General features: G+C 44.7%; 1 protein-coding gene across 1 annotated transcript; it reads left to right on the top strand.

Moving 5' to 3' along the window:
• Positions 1-728: 728 nt before the first annotated feature.
• Positions 729-20384, top strand: CIBAR2 (CBY1 interacting BAR domain containing 2). The gene is made up of 9 exons (XM_063141096.1): positions 729-775; positions 1895-2129; positions 3833-3901; positions 5558-5659; positions 10972-10977; positions 14059-14163; positions 15145-15258; positions 18767-18871; positions 20116-20384. Exons 1-9 carry the CDS (start codon positions 756-758, stop codon positions 20257-20259), a joined length of 900 nt encoding a protein of 299 aa, XP_062997166.1. The 5' UTR covers positions 729-755; the 3' UTR covers positions 20260-20384.
• Positions 20385-21354: the final 970 nt, after the last annotated feature.

Here is a 21354-nt window from a genome sequence, read left to right as displayed (position 1 = left end):
ACAGACAGACTTGACCACTAGTACATCTTATGATGACAACAACGACAAAAGCATGCTGACTTCCCCTCGCACAATGGAACTCTCTTTCCCTCTTTCCTCTGCAGCACCCCATGCCCCCAGCCCATAAAATCTGCTCTGCGGGGGTCTTCTAACCCTCTGGAGCAGTTTGTGAGAGGAATTCAGAGGAAGGGTGTTATTCTATTGGCAATCAGACACTGGGCTGCAATTCATTTTAATGGGCTTCTTCAACCACTCAAACGGAATCTTTGCTACCTTGAAAGGGTTCTAATTCAAATAAATAAATAAAAGCTGTCTGGAAATCTGGTCCAAACCACCATTCCCCCCCCCCCCCTAAATTCATTATTTGAAAAAGCCTTATGTGAACAGCAAAGTGGCCCTGAAACGGGACCAAGGCTGAACAGGATTTGTCATAATTACAACAAACAACTGAACCAAAGCAAGTGACGGGATTGATTCCCTTGTTGCTGATACTTACGGGACGTTAGTCTAACTCTAAATAAATACTCAGTTGGGCTAGGTGCCAGAAATTACATGGCTCCAAGAGACAGTTACCCTTGGAAACAATCACCCGTCCTCTTTCCCTGGGTAATGGCTCTGTTGGTGTGGTTACCATACCAACCAGGTCTGGAGACGCACCTGAGCAGCGTCTGGTGCAGCTGCTCCTTCAGTTCAACTGGAACCCTGTTTCTCGTTACTGCTTTAAATATTCTAAAGACCAGCTGATTCCTAAAAACATGAATGTCATCCTCTCCAGGTAAGACACACAGCTTTGCTTTTGTACAAAATGTTCCCCTTTGCAGATTGGATCGAACCCTGCTCTCAGAAAGTAACAATACTTTCTGCTCATTCAGGAAGGCTGGGGGAAGGGGGCATTTTGTGGCAATGGTTGGATTTTTTGGGGAGATGTATCATTATTATTATTATTATTATTATTATTATTATTATTATTTACATAGTAACATCTATGGGGATGGCATGATACAGAAAATTATAAAGCAGAGCCACAGGTCTCTGTCCCAAGGAGGTTTCAATCTAAATCAGAGGTGCTGAATCTCAAGTCCATGGGTCAAATCTGGCCCACCTAGGTCCCACATGGCCACACCTCCATCCCATGACCCCACCCCCTTTCTCAGCTTTTAGGTAGCTCTTTTCCCCCATTCTAAAAGGTTGAAATGCCTCGCCTAAGGCTAAGGGCTCGTTCTAAACCACTAACTTATTGCATGCTCGTGAACGGCCACGCACAGAAGTTTGCAGGTCTTTTACACGACCTCATCAATGACCAGGACGTGTCACACAATATCCGTTGGAAATTCTGCCATTAAAAGAACTACTTTTAAAATGGTAACATCCTTGGGGAAAAAAGTGGGATCTTCTGCCACCAGATGGCGATGTCTCAATGGAACTGAACAGAGGGGAAGTATTCAATTCAAACCATGTGATCGCCCCTTTCTACCCATATAATGCAGCTCATAACAATTGCTCCAAAAAGCAAGAAGCACAAACATCCTGGGTAAGCTATGTGATTTCCCCTTAATGTAAAGTCGCCCTTAGCTACTGGCAGTAAGAGTTTTAAACTAAAATATGGTGGTAATTTCGGCCTCACCCCTTTTGCCTTCAGTTCCACCTACTGCAACAGCAACTGAGGGTTAGGGTTAAATCTCAGATTAGGTGTAGGGTTTGGAGGCACGGCTCCCCGGGCAAGAACCGAGGTCTCAGTAGAGCCTAGCCAGGCCAGACAGAGTGAGTGGGCCATCAAAATGGCTTGCCTACTTTTAGTGGCACAAGATATGTCTCAGTGACACATGAGGGTTAGAGTTAAGCCTTGGGTTAGAATCACATTACAACAACAACATAAGCTTAAATCCCCTTCCAGAGATACCCAAGTGAAGATAATGGAGAATACAGTCTCCAATGCAGAGAAATACTTTGGCAAATTCTGCACCCTGATGGCCGCTTACACCCGCAAGACTGCAAAGCTCCGGGACAAGGCAGACCTGCTGGTCAAACAGCTCCTGGACTATGGAAACACGGAGAATCCTGAGTTGCGAAGCTGCGTGAAGAACTTTGCTGAGGAGCTGGCCAAAGTGCAGGACTACAGGCAAGCCGAGGTGAAGAGCTGAACTTGGCGATCTAAATCCACAGCACGTGCACACATGCAAAAGATTCGTGGAATATCCTTTCCATACAAAGATCATAGCAAAAATTCTTATAGGACCTTAGGGTCCCCAATCTTTTGGGGTCGGACACATTTCAAATTTTGAGAGAGTGTTGAGGGTGCTGTCACAAAATGGCTGTCATGGGGGCGGGGTTGCCCATTTATAAAAGGGTTGCCATGGAGGGCACGGCTGGACACAAAACCCTCCTTTCCTGGAAGGCAAGACTAAAAAAAAAAAAGTGTAACTTGTCCAAGAACCTAGGAAGAAGGCAGAGGTGGGAGTCTGAGCTCCAACATAGAAAACTGCTTTGTTGAACCCAAATTAAGTTGGGCTAGAGGGAGGCTGTCTATATATTGTCTTTGCCCAGTGTGACCCTGAATCCACACTGCATCGGTTATATGACACAGCCGTCGATTCGGAGCCAACCTGGGCAGAGGGATGAAGATCCATAGCTGAAAAGTTGGGGCCTTACCCTGACTTTCCCTGCCCAAGTGAGGTCAGCATGGCTCTTCTGCCGTTTGTCCTTGTTCTGGCTCCGGGGGCATTCCAAGGCGGAAGGCGAAATCCCATTGGTCACTGGAAGCTGAGGGAAGGGGAGGGCCCAGCGAGTTTAAAGGCAGCCGGAAAGCCCGCACTAACTCCCCCAATGGGGATTATTCTCTGCCATCCCACATCAGGGATTTCATGGAGGAGAGATTGAAAGAACTGGGCATGTTTAGCCTGGAGAAGAGAAGATTGAGGGGAGACATGAGAGCGCTCTTCAAATACTTGAAAGGTTGTCCCACAGAGGAGGGCCAGGATCTCTTCTTGATCCTCCCAGAGTGCAGGACACGGAATAACGGGCTCAAATTAAAGGAAGCCAGATTCTGGCTGGACATCAGGAAAAACTTCCTGACTGTTAGAGCAGTGCAACAATGGAACCCATGAACTAGGGAGGTTGTGGGCTCTCCCACACAAGAGGCCTTCAAGAGGCAGCTGGACAGCCATCTGTCAGGGATGCTTTAAGGCAGATTCCTGCATCGAGCAGGGGGTTGGACTCGATGGCCTTATAGGAACCAGTACCTCACGTGATTTGGAAGCTATACTTCTAATAATGCAGCCCAAAATAGCATTTGCCTTTCTTGCAGCCATATTACATTGTTGGCTCATATTCAGCTTGTGATCTACAACAATTCCAAGATCCTTCTCGTTTGTAGTATTGCTGAGCCAAGTATCTCCCATCTTGTAACTGTGCATTTGGTTTCTATTTCCTAAATGTAGAATCTGGCATTTATCCCTATTAAATGTCATTCTGTTGTTTTCAGCCCAGCACTCCAGCCTATCAAGATCACTTTGAAGTTTGTTTCTGTCTTCCAGGGTATTAGCTATCCCACCCAATTTTGTGTCATCTGCAAATCTGATAAGCGTTCCCTGCACCTCCTCGTCCAAATCATTAATAAAAATGTTGAAGAACACTGGGCCCAGGACTGAGAACTGCGGTACCCCACTCGCTGCCCCTCCCCAGTTTGAGAAGGTTCCATTGATAAGTACTCTTTGAGTCTGATTCTGTAGCCAACTGTGAATCCACCTAATAGTTGTTCCATCTAGTCTACTTTTAGCTAGTTTGTTAATCAGAATATCATGGGGCATTCAGTTTCTCATGCTTTCTCCGTTAGGTGGAAAGACTGGAGATGAAGGTTGTTGAACCTCTGAAGGTATATGGGGTCCTCATCAAGCAAACCAAGGTAAGTGGGTATTTTTGAAAGTCCACCCCACATCAAGGTCAGAGTGGAATTGCAATGAGCTTCTAAAACTGAGATCTGAGCTCATGAAGAGGGCGGGATACGGGTGATCATGGCACCGCCTCCCCGCAAAAGCAGTTTGGCCATTGAGGAGTATTATCCAGAATGAGATATTTGGGCGAGACTGTACGGTCAGAGAGAGAAAAAGGCGACAAGAATTCAAAGCCCGATCCACTCATCCACGGTTCTTTGAGAAAGTGCAGTTCTAGCCTCCTCATCAAACCTGCCATACCAGCTTCCCTGTGGCTACTCCTCTGCCCCCCCCACCCCCAATATTTTCCTATGTCCATTACGCTGGCTGACAACGATGACCAAAAATGCATCCCAGATGGGAAATCTCAGGAGATACATATATAAATGTGTGTGTATGTGTGAGATATTTTTTTAAAAGTTGAAATTTTCCAGATGATGAATTCTGCATTGAAGTAATTTTTTTTTTTTTTGCACTTCCATTGTACAATCGCAGAATCACAAAATGCATGCCAACTTGGCTATTGGTCAAAGCTTTCTGTATATATCAAGATAGCATACCAATATATATGAAAGACACAGGAAACTGCCCATATACTATGACAAATCATTGGTCTATCTAGCCCAATATTGTTGACACAGACTGGCAACTGTCTCCGGGGTCTTGGGCAGAGAAGGGTCTTTCCCAGGGCCCATCCAATCCTTTCAGTTGGAGATGACAGGAATTTGAACCTCCTGTGCGTGAAGAATGTGCTCTGAAACTATAGCGAATATCTCATCACAGCAAATTGAACTTACAGAGAATGAGAGAGGGGAAATGGGTCCAGTAGTGCTGCCATCTGGGCTGTTTTCAACTAGGGCTGTCCTCCACTTTGTTTTGGTTCGTAGAAGCTGGAGCGGAGCGGCCCGATTCGCCTTCGCCAAAGGCAAAGCCGAATCGGGTCGGGGGAGCTGCGGATTGAGATGAAGCAGATCACTTCGCCTCAATCCGGAGCTTCGAACACACGTAAGTATGGTGGGAGGGGGGCTTACTTGGTGCCGCCAGCCCTGCTGTAGTCCGTGTGGCGACGGAGCCAGGTAAGGGGGGCAGGGGGGGCTTACCTGCCTCTGCCGCGGTCTAGCGTGGCTTCAGCTGAGGGCTAGGCTTCAAACTGGAAGAGGCCTGGCCCTCTTCCGGTTTGAGGCCTGGCCCTCAGTTGAAGCCGGCGCCGGACCGTGATGGAGGCAAGTAGGTGTGGGGGGAGGGGGCCTTACCTGGCTCTGCCGCCTGCCGCCATGGTCCGTGCAGCGGCAGACAGCGGAGCCAGGTAAGGAGGGAGGGGATTTATTTGCCCCCCATTTTGTCCCCCCTTCCCCACTTACCTGCCTCCGCTGTGGAGGCAAGTAAGTGGGGAAGGGGGGGCAAAATGGTGGGCAAATCTCGATCTGACCCTTCAGATCTCACTCCAAGATCAGATCCGGAGCAGGTCGGGGGAGGGTCACATCGACCCGAAGCGTTTTGGGCCCGATCTGAAAGTTCCGGATCGGGCCACGAAGCGGTTCGGGGGGCTGGTACACTGCCCTATTTTCAACCCTTATGTCCCAGACGAGCTCCTGTACTAAACAGGTTGCCTTTGTTGCATTCAACAGGCCGATATTAAGAAATTCAACAATGCCCGAAAAAACGAAATAAAGCAACTGGAGAAGCTAGAGCGGATCCGTCAGAACTCGCCATCTGACCGACACATGATTGTATCCTTGCCGGCATGTGAATGCTTCAACCTTTTCCCTGCTCCTGCAAATGCACTCCTGACTCCCAAGTGTCACAGAGTTCTGGTTTTCCTAATGCGACCAACTCAGGAAGGCTGAGTTACGAGCCCTCACCGAGGGAGGCTTGTGTTACAGCGAGGTTTCCTTCTGAGAGCTCCACAGCGTGGTGGAATCCAATGAAATCTATTGGAAACAGACGTGTGCAGGGAAAACTGTCTCCTTGAATAAGGGGAAACAAAATAGATCGTTGCAGGCAAGCAGCCGGCTCTCTGGGGTGCTAGCTGGGGCCCAGATAAATGAGATGAAAACAGTATGAATAATACTCAAATGACAAGGGTAGCTTTAAAGCACGCACACACACACACACTTGCAAAGCCGCTTCCTTGCCACAGAGCAGCAAAGGTTAAATGGGAAATAAAAATATGCAACGCTTGGACGTAGCGTTTTAAACCAGGACATGCCAGCAGGGGTGTTGCTAGCCACTTAAAAGAGTTGGCAGCCAGGCCTAGGGGGCGCACATCTGCATATGCGGCAGAAATTTAGAAATGATTATTAGGATTTATTTAAATTTCACAGGAGGAAATGACAGCCAATTGTTTTTTTTTTCAACTAAATAATCCAAAATGAAATAAATCCTTCAATTAATTTGCACCCTGGCCCAGATCATCCCAAAGCAAGGGAGAATTGGTTTTCCTAAACTTAATTCCCGCGCAGGGTAAGATTTTTTGGGGGGTGGGTGGGGCATTTTGCAGCATATGGGAAGGGGAGTGTGAACCCTTCCCTCCCTATCTCCAATCCGCCTTGGAAATTGCCCCCTGCATGGCAATTAAGCTGAGAAAAACACCTCCCACTGGCCCCAATGGGCAGTCAGCGCTCTGAGGAATGGATCTGGGATCTTGGGATAGAGATCTGAGCCCTTTGGGCCCAGGCCTAGCAATGCCCCTGTACCCAAGAGTTCATGCCTTGAACCTGATTGCTTTTCTAGGCCTTGGACTTGGAATGTCTTGACTTCCCAAATACAAGAAAACCTCTGTACACACGCAGAGGGCCAGTCATCACTAAGTAATCTGGGATTCTGGGAGGAAGAACACGCATTTTTGATAGCTCCCAAGCACTTTTGAGAGACATATGAGAGCAAGCACGGTGCAGCAAAACCAACCAAGCCATATTCTTCATTCCCAAGGACTTAGATTTACCATCTAACTCCTTAGAGTCTGATCAAAATATCCAAATAGCTTTCTAGCATCAGCAAGTTTAAAATATCAGAGAGAAATGGGAGTTCTCTTCCTTTGCGTGACGTTTACCCGAAGGGGAAAATAAAATCTCTGTTGCGGAAAGGCAACAGGATAATCCAGGCAGCTCAAAAAAAGATTTTCCTTCTCCCCCCCCCCCCCCTTGGCAAAGGATATTTTAATCAGGATCTTTGAAAACTAAACCTCTTTTTCCCAAAGGGAGAAGCTCTCAGCAGCAAATCCCCAGGAAAGATTCTCTAGGGCAGGAGAAGAGGCTTGACATTCTGTTAATCCCTGCTGTGCGAAACTCAGATGCTGAGAGAGCAACCATAAAACAAGGGGAAAAGAGAGACGAAGGCGCCCAAGGCAGCTACGGCGGGATCCCTTCCAGCGGGGCGGAAGACCGTTCTTTCTAAGAGAAGCGTGTGTGGGGCTGCCGTCTCTGGTTAAACTGCATCATCCAAAGCTTTCTCAACTTGGTACCCTCCAGATGTGTTGGACAGCAGCTCCTATCATGGCTGAGAATGATGGGAGGTGCAGTGCAACGCCTCTGGCAGTCCCAACACATCTGGAAGACATTAGGTCGGGAAGGCTGCTGTACAGCTATAACAACTTAACGCCTTTAAAAAGCCAAATGCCCTTTCTTCGTGGGGCAGGAGTGCCGAGCCACAGACCCTCAGGTCAAACCCACCCCACCTGGCACCCCAATCCAGTTCTTTAGAGGACCCCAGATGGCCACACACTCTTTCCCCTGCCCCCCAAATTCTTCCCCCCATGACCGCCTATCATTTAGTGTTTTCCCAGCTCCTGCACAGTTTCCCCCCATTCTGAAAGGTTCAGATGCCTATCCTAAGGCTTAGGGCTCCTCTGAACGAACAACTTATTGCACACTTGTTATTGGCCACTCACAGAAGATTGCGGGTCTTTTACAAGATTTCGTCAGCAACCAGGACGTCTCCTGCACTATCCCCTGGAAATCCCACTTTTAAAAGAACCGCACATAATGTGGTAATATCTGGAAAAAGCGGGATTTCCCAGTGTGTAATCTCGGCGTTGCGCAACAATTTCGCTACTGAATGGCATTGTCTCAACGGAAGTGAAAGAGCACACAGAGGAAGTATTCAATTCAAACCACATGGACGCCTGTGTAATTGAGTCAATGGCAATTCCAGAAAAAAAGTGGAAGCAGGAAGCCCTGATAAGGCAGTTGGATTTTTTAAAACATAGAGAAGCTCTTAGTTACTGGCAGTAAGAGCTTTAAGCTAAACTAGGCTGGTACGATTGGCCCCACTGACCACTAGAATTCAGCATCCCAAGAGCTTCTCCGAAAATGATTCGGCCCCCAGGCGAAAGAGGTTCGAGAGCCATCATACAAATTTGGGCAGAAAATATTAAAACAGCATCATTTCCACTCCTGGCTGACAACCATTCGAGTAGATTGTCGATCTTTTATAGAATCTCTTTCACACACACCCGTCCCCTTTTCTTGAACCAGCAGGAGTTAGCTGCCCTCTGCAGCTCCTGAACCAATTCCCCTATCTCACTCGGCCCCTGCGTTGATACTTGCAGAGGGGCTTATACACAAACACGTCAGCTATTTGGTCGATTTCTCTGCCCGCAGAGATCTTCTAGGGTTCAGGAGTGGGGTAATTAACTGTAACACCCGCTCTCATTCGCGGAATTGAACGGGGAGTGCAGACAACATCTTTCACTCGTAACCCACCCATCTTTTACCACCAGCAATTATTTTTCTCCTTTCTTACTGCAGAAAATCCATGAAGTGGGGGGGGGGGGGGGAAACAACCTAAATAGCGACACAATGCTTTCTGACTATTAGCGCTAGGACCCCTCTGTTGGAGGCATCCTTGGAGGTGGGTCATATCAGTGGCACTCCAACATTTGTTGTTGGTTTTTAAAGACGGAAGCAGAAACACAGACGGAGAGAGGCTCAGAGGGAATGTCTAGTCTGTACACTATAAATTTACATTGCTTCTATACAATCTGGACTGTCAAGACTTCCTTCTCCGAATCATGGGAATTATAGTTTGGAGCAGGTGCTAAGAATTGTCTTTGGAAACGCAATTCCCAATGTTCCCAAGGAGATGGAATGTCTCTTAAACCAGAATTGCCTGCAGTGAAAATGAAGAGAGTGTAAACCTCAAAGGTACACTGAAAATGATGTATTAGCCCAACACAATTTCTAAGTCTTCCATCACTGAGATAGTGTGGAAGGCTGTCTGGGTGATCCTTTGAACAGATGAAACCAGTTGTCCTTGACAAGGAACCGCAAGGCGCTGAACACACTTGGCTAATAAATCATTTTTACTGCACCTTTGAGGTCTCATTTCTCTTAGGGTTTGTGTGTATCTACTAGTGCCCTTCCTTCCTTCCTGAAGAAAAAACAAGGGAGAAGCAGAAAGGCAGAAATCAAGCCAAAAACAAAGAAATCAGCAAATAAATGTGGGTGGCATGTTGCAGATTGGTATTAAAATGCAGGACATGGAATAACGGCCTCAAGTTAAAGGAAGCCAGATTCCAGCTTGACATTAGGAAAAGCTTCCTGACTGTTAGAGCAGTACGACAATGGAACCAGTTACCTAGGGAGGTGGTGGGCTCTCCCACACTAGAGGCCTTCAAGAGGCAGCTGGACAACGTCTGTCAGGGATGCTTTAGGGTGGATTCCTGCATTGAGCGGGGGGTTGGACTCGATGGCCTTGTAGGTCCCTTCCAGCTCTGCTATTCTATGATTCTATAATAAAGACAAAGCCCCAGGCTGAAAATATCACAGAAGTATTGTTGTAAAGGAGGGGTGGGTAGAAAGTAGATCTCTGTGTTTTGGACTTCAACTCCCAGCATTCCTGACCATTGGCCAGGTTGGCAGGGGCTTCTGGGAGTTGAAGTCCAAAACATCTGGTCATCTGCTTTCTGCCCACCCGTTTTAAAGAACTGGCAACTTCTCTGGATCTAACCATGTTTACATGTGATAATCACACTTTCATCCCTGCAAAAATGAATACTGGCTAAAGAACGGGGAAAGACTGCTTCTTATATCTCCAGTTCAGTCTTACTAGGTGCATTGTGCAAACTGTTCTTGACTCCTGAATTTCTTGTTCCTCCTATACTTGTCTTCCTTTTCCTGCCTCCTCTCTCAAGCTTTCTTGTTTGTTTCCATAAAGCCAGTCCAAAATAATTGAAGATACTGCTTTATCTCCCATGCTCTTCCCCAGGCTAATTGCCACAGTTTCGGTGCTGTTTTTGGATATTTACTGCCCTCTCGTGTTGAAGCATGGACATCTCTCACTACAAATCACTAGCAAAATCTGTTGGGATAATGAATGTTGGATAAAGATTTTTAGAAATGAGAGGGACCAGACACCCAGGCAAAGTAGCTGAGTTAAGGTCATTCTGTGACATTTATCCTCTTCTATAGCCTCTGGTTTGCCTGCTCCCTTGGACCATCAGGGCTCACCAACATTCAAGGCACACTTGCCTACTTAATCCCTTTTAATTGTAGGGTGGAATCCTCCAGTCCTTAAACCTTCTTTGTGCTCTGTATTTTCTTTGACCCATTCTTCCCACCACTCCCTGCCTTCGCAAGAGATTCCCCCTGCCACCATGCCAGGCTTCTGCCTCTTCAGTGCATCCTGTCCTGTTGTTCCAACCTTACTCTCCCCACCACTTCCTGACCCACATTTGTCTCTGGCCTTTAAAGACTGGTCCAATTGTCCATTTGATGAGCAACCTGGTATGAACTAAGCACATCATTAAAAAAATGGAATTGTCTATTTTTAAAGAACCAACAAAATATTTTAGCAACAGCTTGGACCAGCCTTCTAAATATGCCACCAAAAGTTACTAGCCTGCAAAAACAAGAATGCCCCCTCCTTCCTCCACCAGCCCACTTAGCTGCCTGCACAGAATTCCATGCACTCGCCTGTATAAAATTCCAAGTCGCCTATGGCGACCAAGCTAGCGCTTAAATACAAGGCTGGCTTGGTCATTCAAATTAATGATTATTTCTTTGCTCCACTTTTGCTTTATTACCTTGACTCCCATTCTCAGTCACAGGTAAGGGATTTTTTCCCCCTAGGGTAAGATGACCACCATGTGTACAATAACATTAAAGTGAAAGTGAAAGCACAGATGGGAACACTGGGACACAGCAACCATTCCCAGTACTCCAGAAAAGATAAACAGGTGGGTAAGATTTTCAACTTGGGGTACATTTACACAATTAATTTAACATGGGTTTTATTTTAGAACTACTTCTGAATAAGTACCAAGTATTTACAGGGCTTGCTCTTGAGTCTGCTATGTTTTGCTTGGGAAACTTGAGTTTTGCACTTCTAACCTCAACACACTCATTTGTAAATAGTTCCACTGATTTCACAAGATGAGAGACTGATTCACAGAGTGATGTACATCGCTTTGTGACTTACAGCTGAATGTCTGGATTGCCGATGCTGAAAAACACTGATCCTCCTCATTCGCCTCTGTGAGCAACAAATCATGTGCAGCAATGAATTTCTCCAGATAGGGATACGTGAGTCCATCCACATCAAGAAATGCATCCATTCCAGCCAGTTGAAAGGACTCAGGTCTCATCCATACATGCAGTTAAGTTAGGTTGTCATCAAATGGTAGAACAGAACAGACAACTTCAGACTTTAATGCAATCAAGTCTTTATAATTCTGGAAGCAAGCTTTTTAGCTACACAGAATTCTGTTTCTGGGCAGTGCATTCAAAGTAGACACAAAGATAGATGCTAACAGACAGCCCTGTTTTCAGAACCAAGAACCAGTCAAATAAGGCAGATGCTATATTACTGGTTGTCAAACATTTAGGACCTGCTGAAAGGGCTCAAGTCACAAAGTCATTCATTCAACAGAGTGAACGAAAAATACGTGCCTTGTTTTTAAGAATGAATCCCTCCACCAAAAGGAGCATTTCTCTATAACAACACTTCGCCTTTACATAGTAGTTTGGGTCCTTCCAGTTGAGGCTTTAAATGGCACTACCATTCACGCACATTTACTGGGGGTTCAGTTGACAACATCTTCCACTTGCAACCCTCCCGTGTTTTCTTACCACTTCTTCAGTCTTTTCCCTAAGCACAGAAAATCTGTAAAAGACTTAACAGGTGCAAAATGCCTTCCAGTAAGCAGTGGTAGGGGTGTCCTCTGTCTGGAAGCACCCTTTGAATACTCTAAAGCGCATCATGCAGACTTTCTCAGTCATCTTTACAACAGCCTTGTAAAGTAGACCTGTCTTATCGTCTCCATATTGCAGAAGTTGTAGGGAGGCTGAAAAACGGAGCGCCTTAGAGCATGAGAACATAAGAAGAGCCATGCAACAGCACCCACCTGCCCATGTTCCCCAGCAACTGGTGTATATAGGCTTGCTGCTTCTGATACCTGAGGTAGCATATAGCCATCAGGACTAGGAACCATTGATAGCCTTCTCCACCAGGAATTTATCCACCACCACCCCCTTTGCCTAGGGAAACATAGCAAGTTCAGGGGTGGAGTGATATTTGAACATCCCTAGCATGTAATTCACATGGTTAGTGATGACATTGTGCCCGTTCTTATAGGTCAGGAGTCAGAAATAAATGTATCACACATACACACATACACCATTGCAATCCTAAACGCTGGTGAAGTAGCTCTCTGTTGTACTTCCAACAGCAGATGAAAGGTATTCAAATTGACATGCCCAGACCCTCATGAGCCATGCGACACAAATTGTTTCCCTATATTTATATTATGCTGTAATCAGCAAGGCAGAGCCCTATAATTACGCTCTGCTAAAACCAGCAAAGCTCCAAAGCATTCACAGTTGGAGGTTTTATGCACGAAGGTCAAACTTCTGCTCTGCCTGCATTTTTTGGACTAAGAGAGAGAAAGATGGGCGGGGGGGGGGAGCGAGGGAGAGGACGACTAAGTCCTTGCAACACATTGGCAGAATGACCACCTTGCGCATGAATGCACATCCATCGCCAAAGACAGAAATACCTTTTTCCCATGTCACAAAAAGATCCTGCTGTAAGTATCCATCCTGTCGGCATCACTCATCCGAGTGAACGCCTTCCTGAGTGACTTTGCTGGTCCAAACGTCACACAACACCTGTTTACAACTGCTTCTGAAACAGCACTTCTTGCAGTAAACCGAACTTGTATACTAGCATCCAATACTAAGAGCTTTATCACACCAGCGTTATACTGTACAATGACTGCGAATTGCATGCAAAGGACTCCAAAGTTTTCCAGCTTATAATTTGCTTTGACTGTGAAGTACTCCCATGCAGCCTGCTTTAATTGTGCTATAAAGGGGAAAGAATCGAGGTATTTAGCTAGTAGTTTTCAAGCGAATCATTTGTTGTTTTGCGAGCGGCCACTGGGGGCGCAGGATCATGTTTAAAGAAAAATTAAACAAATGCTTACATCTGCGTAAGTTTTAAAGATAAAGACATCAACATTGGCACAGTAATAGATATTAGGGAGAGCTTTAAGCATACCAAATTTGAATCAGATTGGGTCATCCGTTTTTTACATTTCCCTCCTTAAACCCATTTCCTGGTATGCAAAGGATCTTAGGAGCGCTGCCGCCCGGGGTGTGATTTAGCTAACAACAATGGCGACAGCTTAACGCTGTAGGGGATAATTCGAGGGAAACAGGTACGTGGGATGAAGCTTTTAATCAGGGTACTAACTACCCTTGGCAAGGCAGTGCTGAACAAAAACTGATTTAGCACATCAACAGGCTGCTGCTGCATAGAATCATATCATAGAATAACAGAGTTGGAAGGGGCCTCTAAAGCCATCAAGTCCAACCCCCTGCTCAATGCAGGAATCCACCCTAAAGCATCCCTGACAGATGGTTGTCCAGCTGCCTCTTGAAGGCCTCTAGTGTGGGAGAGCCCACAACCTCCCTAGGGAACTGATTCCATTGTAGTACTGCTCTAACAGGAAGTTTTTCCTGATGTCCAGCAGGAATCGGGCTTCCTTTAACTTGAGCCCGTTATTCCGTGTCCACCAGTTCCACCATGCAAGAGCCCAGATGTGATGTTTTCCTGGATTTTCATATTGCCTTACTGGGTTCAAAGGAACATTCTCACAGCTAGGATGGTACCCCCTGTCTTTGCCTAGGCTGAATCTCAAGTACACAAAGCCTCCGTTGATGCAAGTCGATCCACTCAGCAACTCGAAGAAACCATTGATGAGTTTCAGAAGCAGAAACTAAAAGATATTCAGGTAATATCTCACTCAGTTTGGTGAGTCTTTCTCTTAACCTACTTTAGGAGTACATACAAGCATAACACAAGAGTTTTAAAGGCTGAAATCCTATGCACAATTACTTGGGTGTAAATCCCATTGAATTCAATGGGAGGCTTACTTCCAAACAAACATGCATAAGAAAGGGGTGCACAGAGCATTAAAGAGTTGGTATCATTTATTTATTTATTTAAAGCATTTTTATAGTGACGCCTCACCATTTCTGGCATCAAGGCGCTTTACAATAACATATAAAACAATTCCATTAAAACTATCAGGAACAATGAGGGAAATTATTTTGGGTGAGGTTTCTTTCAGAAAGTTCCTCCTAATTTCACACAGGCTGCCCCTCTTAACCACCTTCATCAAGCAGAAAGAATGAAATTAACTGCCTCATTCTGTAATCATTGAGAATAAACATAAAACAGTCATGTAGAAATGCATAGTATACCATGTGTCAGTTGGTCTCACAGAAAGAGAGAAAACCCATAATGAGATATCATTTACTGACTAACCAATGTTTAAAGATACTGCAAGCTTTTGAATATCACTTAACTCTTAATCCGGCCAAATAAGTATTGAAAACATCAAATATACTCTTATATGCCCATTTGATATTGTTATTTGCACAGTCAAAAGGTTACCACAACTGCTAAGTAGATTTCCCCTTTGCCAGAGGTGGTGGATAGTTTTCAAGTTACACAAATCGAAAGTGAATGGAAAAGTCAAACCTGACAATGAAATATGGATTAATTTTCTCTTCAAGTGTCAGATCTATTGGATTCTCTCAGCAACCTTGCAAATGTATGAAATGGACAGAAGTTTCATTTTTCTATTATTTTTTTCTTTAGGAGGAGGAGGAAAAAGTGCATTTCCAAAATGGCACACCCAAACCCGTTCTAACGTAGCAAAGGAAATTAAGAAACTCACATCAACTTGCTTGATGTCTTTTCCTTACAGAAAATCTTCCTGGATTTTGTCAGCATCGAGATGGTCTTCCATGCAAAAGCCCTGGAGGTCTACTCTAGTGCATTCCAAAATCTTGAAAACTATGACATGGAGAAAGATCTGGAGGTAAAAGAATGTGAAAATATAAGAGTTCAGTTGTCATAATTATTTGTGGCCTTTAGCACCACCATTGCAACACCCAACTAGAGAGAGAGAGAATTTAAAGAGAGAATTCTATCCAATCTTCATTTATTTTTTAATAAATTGTATTAAATTTATAAACAGTATTTGTACAGATGTGCCCCTACATGGTGAAACCAAACATTTCTGGTTTAATTACTACTGTTTCTGTTTTTAAACTGGTGTTATTATTTAGTAGTACTATGCTCAATTTCACAGTTGCACTGTTTTATTACAAAGGTGAAGGTGGAAGCTTTTATATAAATATGATTCAATGAAGAAGCAAATATTTTAATATGAACTTTTATTATGAGATTAAGTTGAAAACAGACACAATAAAAAGGAAAAATGCCACATAACAGTACAAGACCACTAACTAAGAGAAAAAGAGGTCAAATCATAACCGCATTAAAGTTGCAGAGTCTTTGTTACCAAACTTTATATTAAAAAATAATAACATGCATATTCACCTTGGAGGCCTTGAGTTCTTGTTACAAAATTGGGGACCTCAGGCCTCACTAGGCTTTGAGAAAACAAGGACCACGTTTGGTGCTTCTACCTCCCCTACAACGTTTGAACAAACCCCACAGTATCAATAGGAAACACAAGCCTGGTTTTCACTGAGGTGATAAATGAATACAGCTGTGTCTGGGCTGTACCTCTTCAGACTGCAGGCAGGGGTTTACCTGACTGAGTGCTCCTCAAGTACCAGTGCAAATATAAAACTACCATGTCAGACAGAAGGCCAGGTTACAACCTTGCATCCTGTCATGCTAGCTTTGTATCCACATAGGGATTTATTTTAACGTATGTAGGATTATCCAGACATATCAGTCTCAATTTGCAGCCTTGACCCGCCTCGGGGAGTCTAGGGTGGAGTTGTCCTGCAACCACGCTCTCAAGCCTGTTGCCAGGAAAGGGTTGTTAGAATCTGGGCTATAACTATTAGCGTCTTAAGGTGACCATATGAAAAGGAGGACTGGGCTCCTGTATCTTTAACAGTTGCATAGAAAAGGGAATTTCAGCAGGTGTCGTTTGTATGCATGCTGCACCTGGTGAAATTCCCTCTTCATCACCACATTTAAAGCTGCAGGTGCCCTGCCCTCTTTTAAATCTGGTCACTCTAGTATAGCTCCTGCAGCTTTAACTGTTGTGATGAAGAGGGAATATCACCAGGTGCAAATAACAGTAAATATACAAATAACACCTGCTGAAATGCCCTTTTCTATGCATCTGTTAAAGATACAGGAGCCCTGCCCTCCTTTTCATATGGTCACCTTAAGACGCTAATAGTTATAGCCCAGATTCTAACATCCCTTTCCTGGCAACAGGCTTGAGAGCGTGGTTGCAGGACAACTCCGACACTCTTGAATGAAATTGATTATCTAGATCAATTTCAATTGGGCTTCAGGCCGGGTTTGGGGACAGAAAATGCCTTGGTCGCTCCGTGGGATGACCTTTGCCGGGAGAGGGACAGAGGGAGTGTGACCCTGTTGATTCTCTTGGACCTCTCAACAGCTTTCAATACCAATGATGAGTGTATCCTTTTGGATAGGCTATCTGGGCTGTTCTTGTTTTTGTGGGTGGTTTGTTAAGCATGGCAACAACCCACCCTGCACCAGGTTCACACAACAAGATAAACCGTGGCAACTGCCTGCCATGGCTTGAATATCCACAATGGCCGTCAGCATGCGCCACAACCAGGAATCATTTGAACCAGATCATTGTGAATAGCCCATCCATTATCCTTTATTATTATTATTATTATTTACATTTATATACCACCCCACAGCTGAAGCTCTCTGGGCAGTTTACAACAGTTAAAAATGGTAAAAAAGTATACAAAATTTAAAAAAACCATCAAAAACATAAAAACAACAATATAAAAACAACAGTATCCATTTAAAAACAACAATTCTGGGGTCCATTAAAAACAAACTTAACGTTGTTAAATGCTGTTAAAATGCCTGGGAGAAGAGAAAAGACTTGACTTGGCGCCGAAAAGATAACTACGTTGGCGCCAGGCGAGCCTCATCGGGGAGATCATTCCACAGTCGGGAGGCAACCACTGAGAAGGCCCTCTCCCTTGTTGCCATCCTCCAAGCTTCCCTCGGAGTAGGCACTCGGAGGAGGACCTTAGAGCGCAGAGTACGGGTAGGTTCATGTCGGGAGAGGCGTTCCGTCAGGTATTGTGGTCCCAAGCCATATAGGGCGTTATAGGTTAAAACCAGCACCTTGAATTGTATTATTATTATTATTATTATTATTATTTATTTATTTATTTATATAGCACCATCAATGTACATGGTGCTGTACAGAGTAAAACAGTAAATAGCAAGACCCTGCCGCATAGGCTTACATTCTAATAAAATCATAGTAAAACAATAAGGAGGGGAAGAGAATGCAAACAGGCACAGGGTAGGGTAAACAGGCACTGGGTAGGGTAAAACTAACAGTATAAAGTCAGAACAAAATCAAGTTTTAAAAGCTTTAGGGAAAAGAAAAGTTTTTAGCTGAGCTTTAAAAGCTGTGGTTGAACTTGTAGTTCTCAAATGTTCTGGAAGAGCGTTCCAAGCGTAAGGGGCAGCAGAAGAAAATGGACGAAGCCGAGCAAGGGAAGTAGAGACCCTTGGGCAGGCGAGAAACATGGCATCAGAGGAGCGAAGAGCACGAGCGGGGCAATAGTGTGAGATGAGAGAGGAGAGATAGGAAGGAGCTAGACAGTGAAAAGCTTTGTAGGTCAACAGGAGAAGTTTATATTGGATTCTGAAGTGAATTGGAAGCCAATGAAGAGATTTCAGAAGTGGAGTTACATGGTCAGAACGGCGAGCCAAGAAGATGATCTTAGCAGCAGAGTGGGCTCGGAAACGTATAGGCAGCCAATGCAAGCGGGCAAATATGGCTTCAAGTGGCTTATTGTCATCAAATATAATCATAGCTAGATTCTAGTCACATCATCGGATGAAAATTATTCAGTGCAGACCTGGAAGACAGTTCACTAATGCCTAATTATCATTGTAGCGCCTTATTGAATTAAATATACATCAGTTTCAGTTCTCAAAGTGGGAATGATGGCATTATATTTCTATAAAACACTTTCTTACTGTTTTTTTCGGAGCACACGTCCTATTCTTTGCTGCCTCCAGAAACATTTATTCGCACTTGCACACACACAACTTTGAAGGCCGCACTAGCTGAAGTTTATTCAGACACACAATCCTATCTTCATGTAAAATATGGACAAAATCTGATCATAATTCATTTTCTAGCTTTATGGACATTGTTCCCAAAATATGGGCAGTCCTTAAAAATTATGAACAGGTAGCAATCCCGTAGCAGTCTCTGGTAATAACAGATGTATAGGTTAGCCATAAGGATGCAGGTTACGGGTGGAGCTGACCCACCCAACGGATTAGTAAGTGAATGCCCTAAAAAGGATGTCTTGCCTTGTTAGGATTTCAGAGCAAAAATACACATCGCTTCCGGAACCTTCCACGAAGCAAGACCAGTCACTGCAACAAACCCAACTTCTACCCTCCCATGGTCCACAGGCACACAGGTGAGAAAGGGGTGTCATTACTGTGATATGAAGTCTTGACTTCATATTCAGACTTTGACAGGTAACAGCAACACGCTGAATGTGGAATGGAAAACATCACCTTGTATTTCTGAGGAAGAGAAAAGGGATGACTTTGACAACTTCAAAGGCAATAAAAACAAAAGAATCGCAGCATAAACAAGCAAAGCTGATTTAGAGAGCAGCCCTAGAGCAATACTCTATCCACCATACCACACTGGCTGTAAATCTGGGTGTAATTACTCCAAATTGACATGACTTAATGCTTCTTGTTTTACTTGGGAATTTGCAGGACGAAATCCAGAAGCTCAGCCTGTTGCATTCAGTCTGTGAAGGAATATTCCCACATGCAGGCATCACTTAACACTACAGCTAGTTATCAAGTGTTGAATATACACGTGTGAACTCTACCCAAGAAGTCCAAAACGCACGCCCCCATTATTTCTATGTTTGTTATATTTATACACCACCCAATAACCGAAGTTCTCTGTGCAATTCACAAAACAAGACTTAATGTAGAAGGCCCGTGAAGATGGTGGCTGCTTCCAGACAGAACAGCCTTAGTGTTAACAATTAGAAGGCACTAGGCAGGTATTTCATCTTTTCTTCCCAAACGGATTTTCTACGGTAAGAAAAAATATGGCAGAAGCAGGGAGAAAACGCAGGAGGAAAATGCAGACGGATGACACCCCCCCCCACATAAAATTGAACCACATCAGGGGATCTACACTGCAATTTAGGGAGTAGGCAGTGTTCCTCAGTGGCATGGGTTTGGCACCAAGATGTACGATTCGTAGCTCAGTGACAGAGCACTTACTTCGCGTGGAGATGGCCCCTGGCATCTCAGGTTAAAAGGGTCAGGTAGCAGGTGAGGAGAAAAGACTCCTACCTTGAGGCACAACTTATGCTAGTCAGCATTACAACATCCAGTGGCAGTAGGTTCCATTGATTAATTTGGAGTTTCACACTTTTCAGTGCCATCTCCAATCAATCCCCATACTGGATTAGGTGGACAAATAATCTGGTATAAAACAGATTCCTATGCTCTTAAAATTGAGGCTATCAAGGGCTGTCAGATTCAGCCATTTTCAAAGGCATGAAAACACACATGTTTTCACTTTGTAGGGGGTGGGGAATAGTTCCCATATCATTGAAATGTTGCCCCAGTATTGTCACGGCTAGACTGGCCATGTAGGCTAATTGATGTTCCATATTTCCATCTCCAGAGCATCCAAAGCACTCTTCAGAAGTTGGCCCTAGTGGAGAGTGACGAAGAATCTGAAGGGAGCCAGCTGCAAAATTTAAGCCACCCTAAATACACCCAGATCCAGAAGGTAACCAGCAGAACCACAGGACAGCATCCGCCTTGAGCAATGATATTGGGTTGTATTGGTTTCTCTGCATTCCACACCTGAGCTTTAAGCTTTCATTTAAATTTACTCTAGAATTATCAACATCACCCCTGTCTTCCGCAATCTTGAGATTCACAATAAAATAACATTCTAACTTGCTGTGTGTCCTTTTCATTTGCCCCTGACCCCTTATGTCGGCTCCTGGCTGCAAGAGATGCTGGTGGGAGATTTTCCTGGCTTGGCGATCTTACATGGCCAAGCCAAAGGACAGCTACCATACAGTATTCCTCTTTGTTCTTTGCCTAATCTTCGGGGGAAAGGCAGATTTAAACTAATTTCCCCACAGAGCTCAGCCATAGAGTTTTGTTCACTAGATCCTTAATTCTGGTAACAGCCGTTAAAACTGGGCCACACATTCTGTGAACTGTTGTAGTCAATACCGCAGTAATTGCAGAGACGCTCGGAAGACAAAGGGAGATTAATTCCCTCTTTAGCGAATGCCATTCTCTAAAGTGCTGGGCATACACAGGGCCCCAGAGCAATCCAAGAGGTTGCCATCATTATTCATTTATAATTTTGAATCAAAGTACCGTGCTTCCCCGACACAAGAGGAAATAAGACCCAACCACCCATGGTACATTCTGCACAATTGCAAATGAACAGTGACTCCTGAATCAAGTTGCATTGTTTCATTTTAACTTGTGCCAGGGACGCTGAGTGTTGGACCAAGAACTTCCAGGGCCAGAAAAATAGGAAGTTTCCCTGTCGGAGATTACCCTTCGTGGCCAGTATGATCTATTATCATTTGAAGATGGTTTGGAAACTGCAGCTTGTGCAAAACATGGCAGCTAGATGGATAATGGGGACCTTTGGGTGAGAGCGAATTGTTCCTCTCCCAGAAGGCTGCTTGATGGAAAGGAAGAGAGAAAGAAGAGGGTGTCAGCGAGAAAGAGAGAGAAGGGTTGCAGAAAGAGGGTGACCACACATACTTTTTGCTCCGTCCCACGTACTGCTGGCTTCAGCCCCACAATTGGCTGCCCTCAACAGAAAAGTGGCTCTGTTAAGGTGGCCAAAAGGACCCCCACCCAAGAGACCCTGTTTCTGGGGGAGAAG

This window comes from Elgaria multicarinata, chromosome 14, assembly GCF_023053635.1.
Source record: "Elgaria multicarinata webbii isolate HBS135686 ecotype San Diego chromosome 14, rElgMul1.1.pri, whole genome shotgun sequence".
Lineage (NCBI taxonomy): Eukaryota > Metazoa > Chordata > Lepidosauria > Squamata > Anguidae > Elgaria > Elgaria multicarinata.
This window is presented reverse-complemented; position numbering and strand designations above follow the sequence as displayed.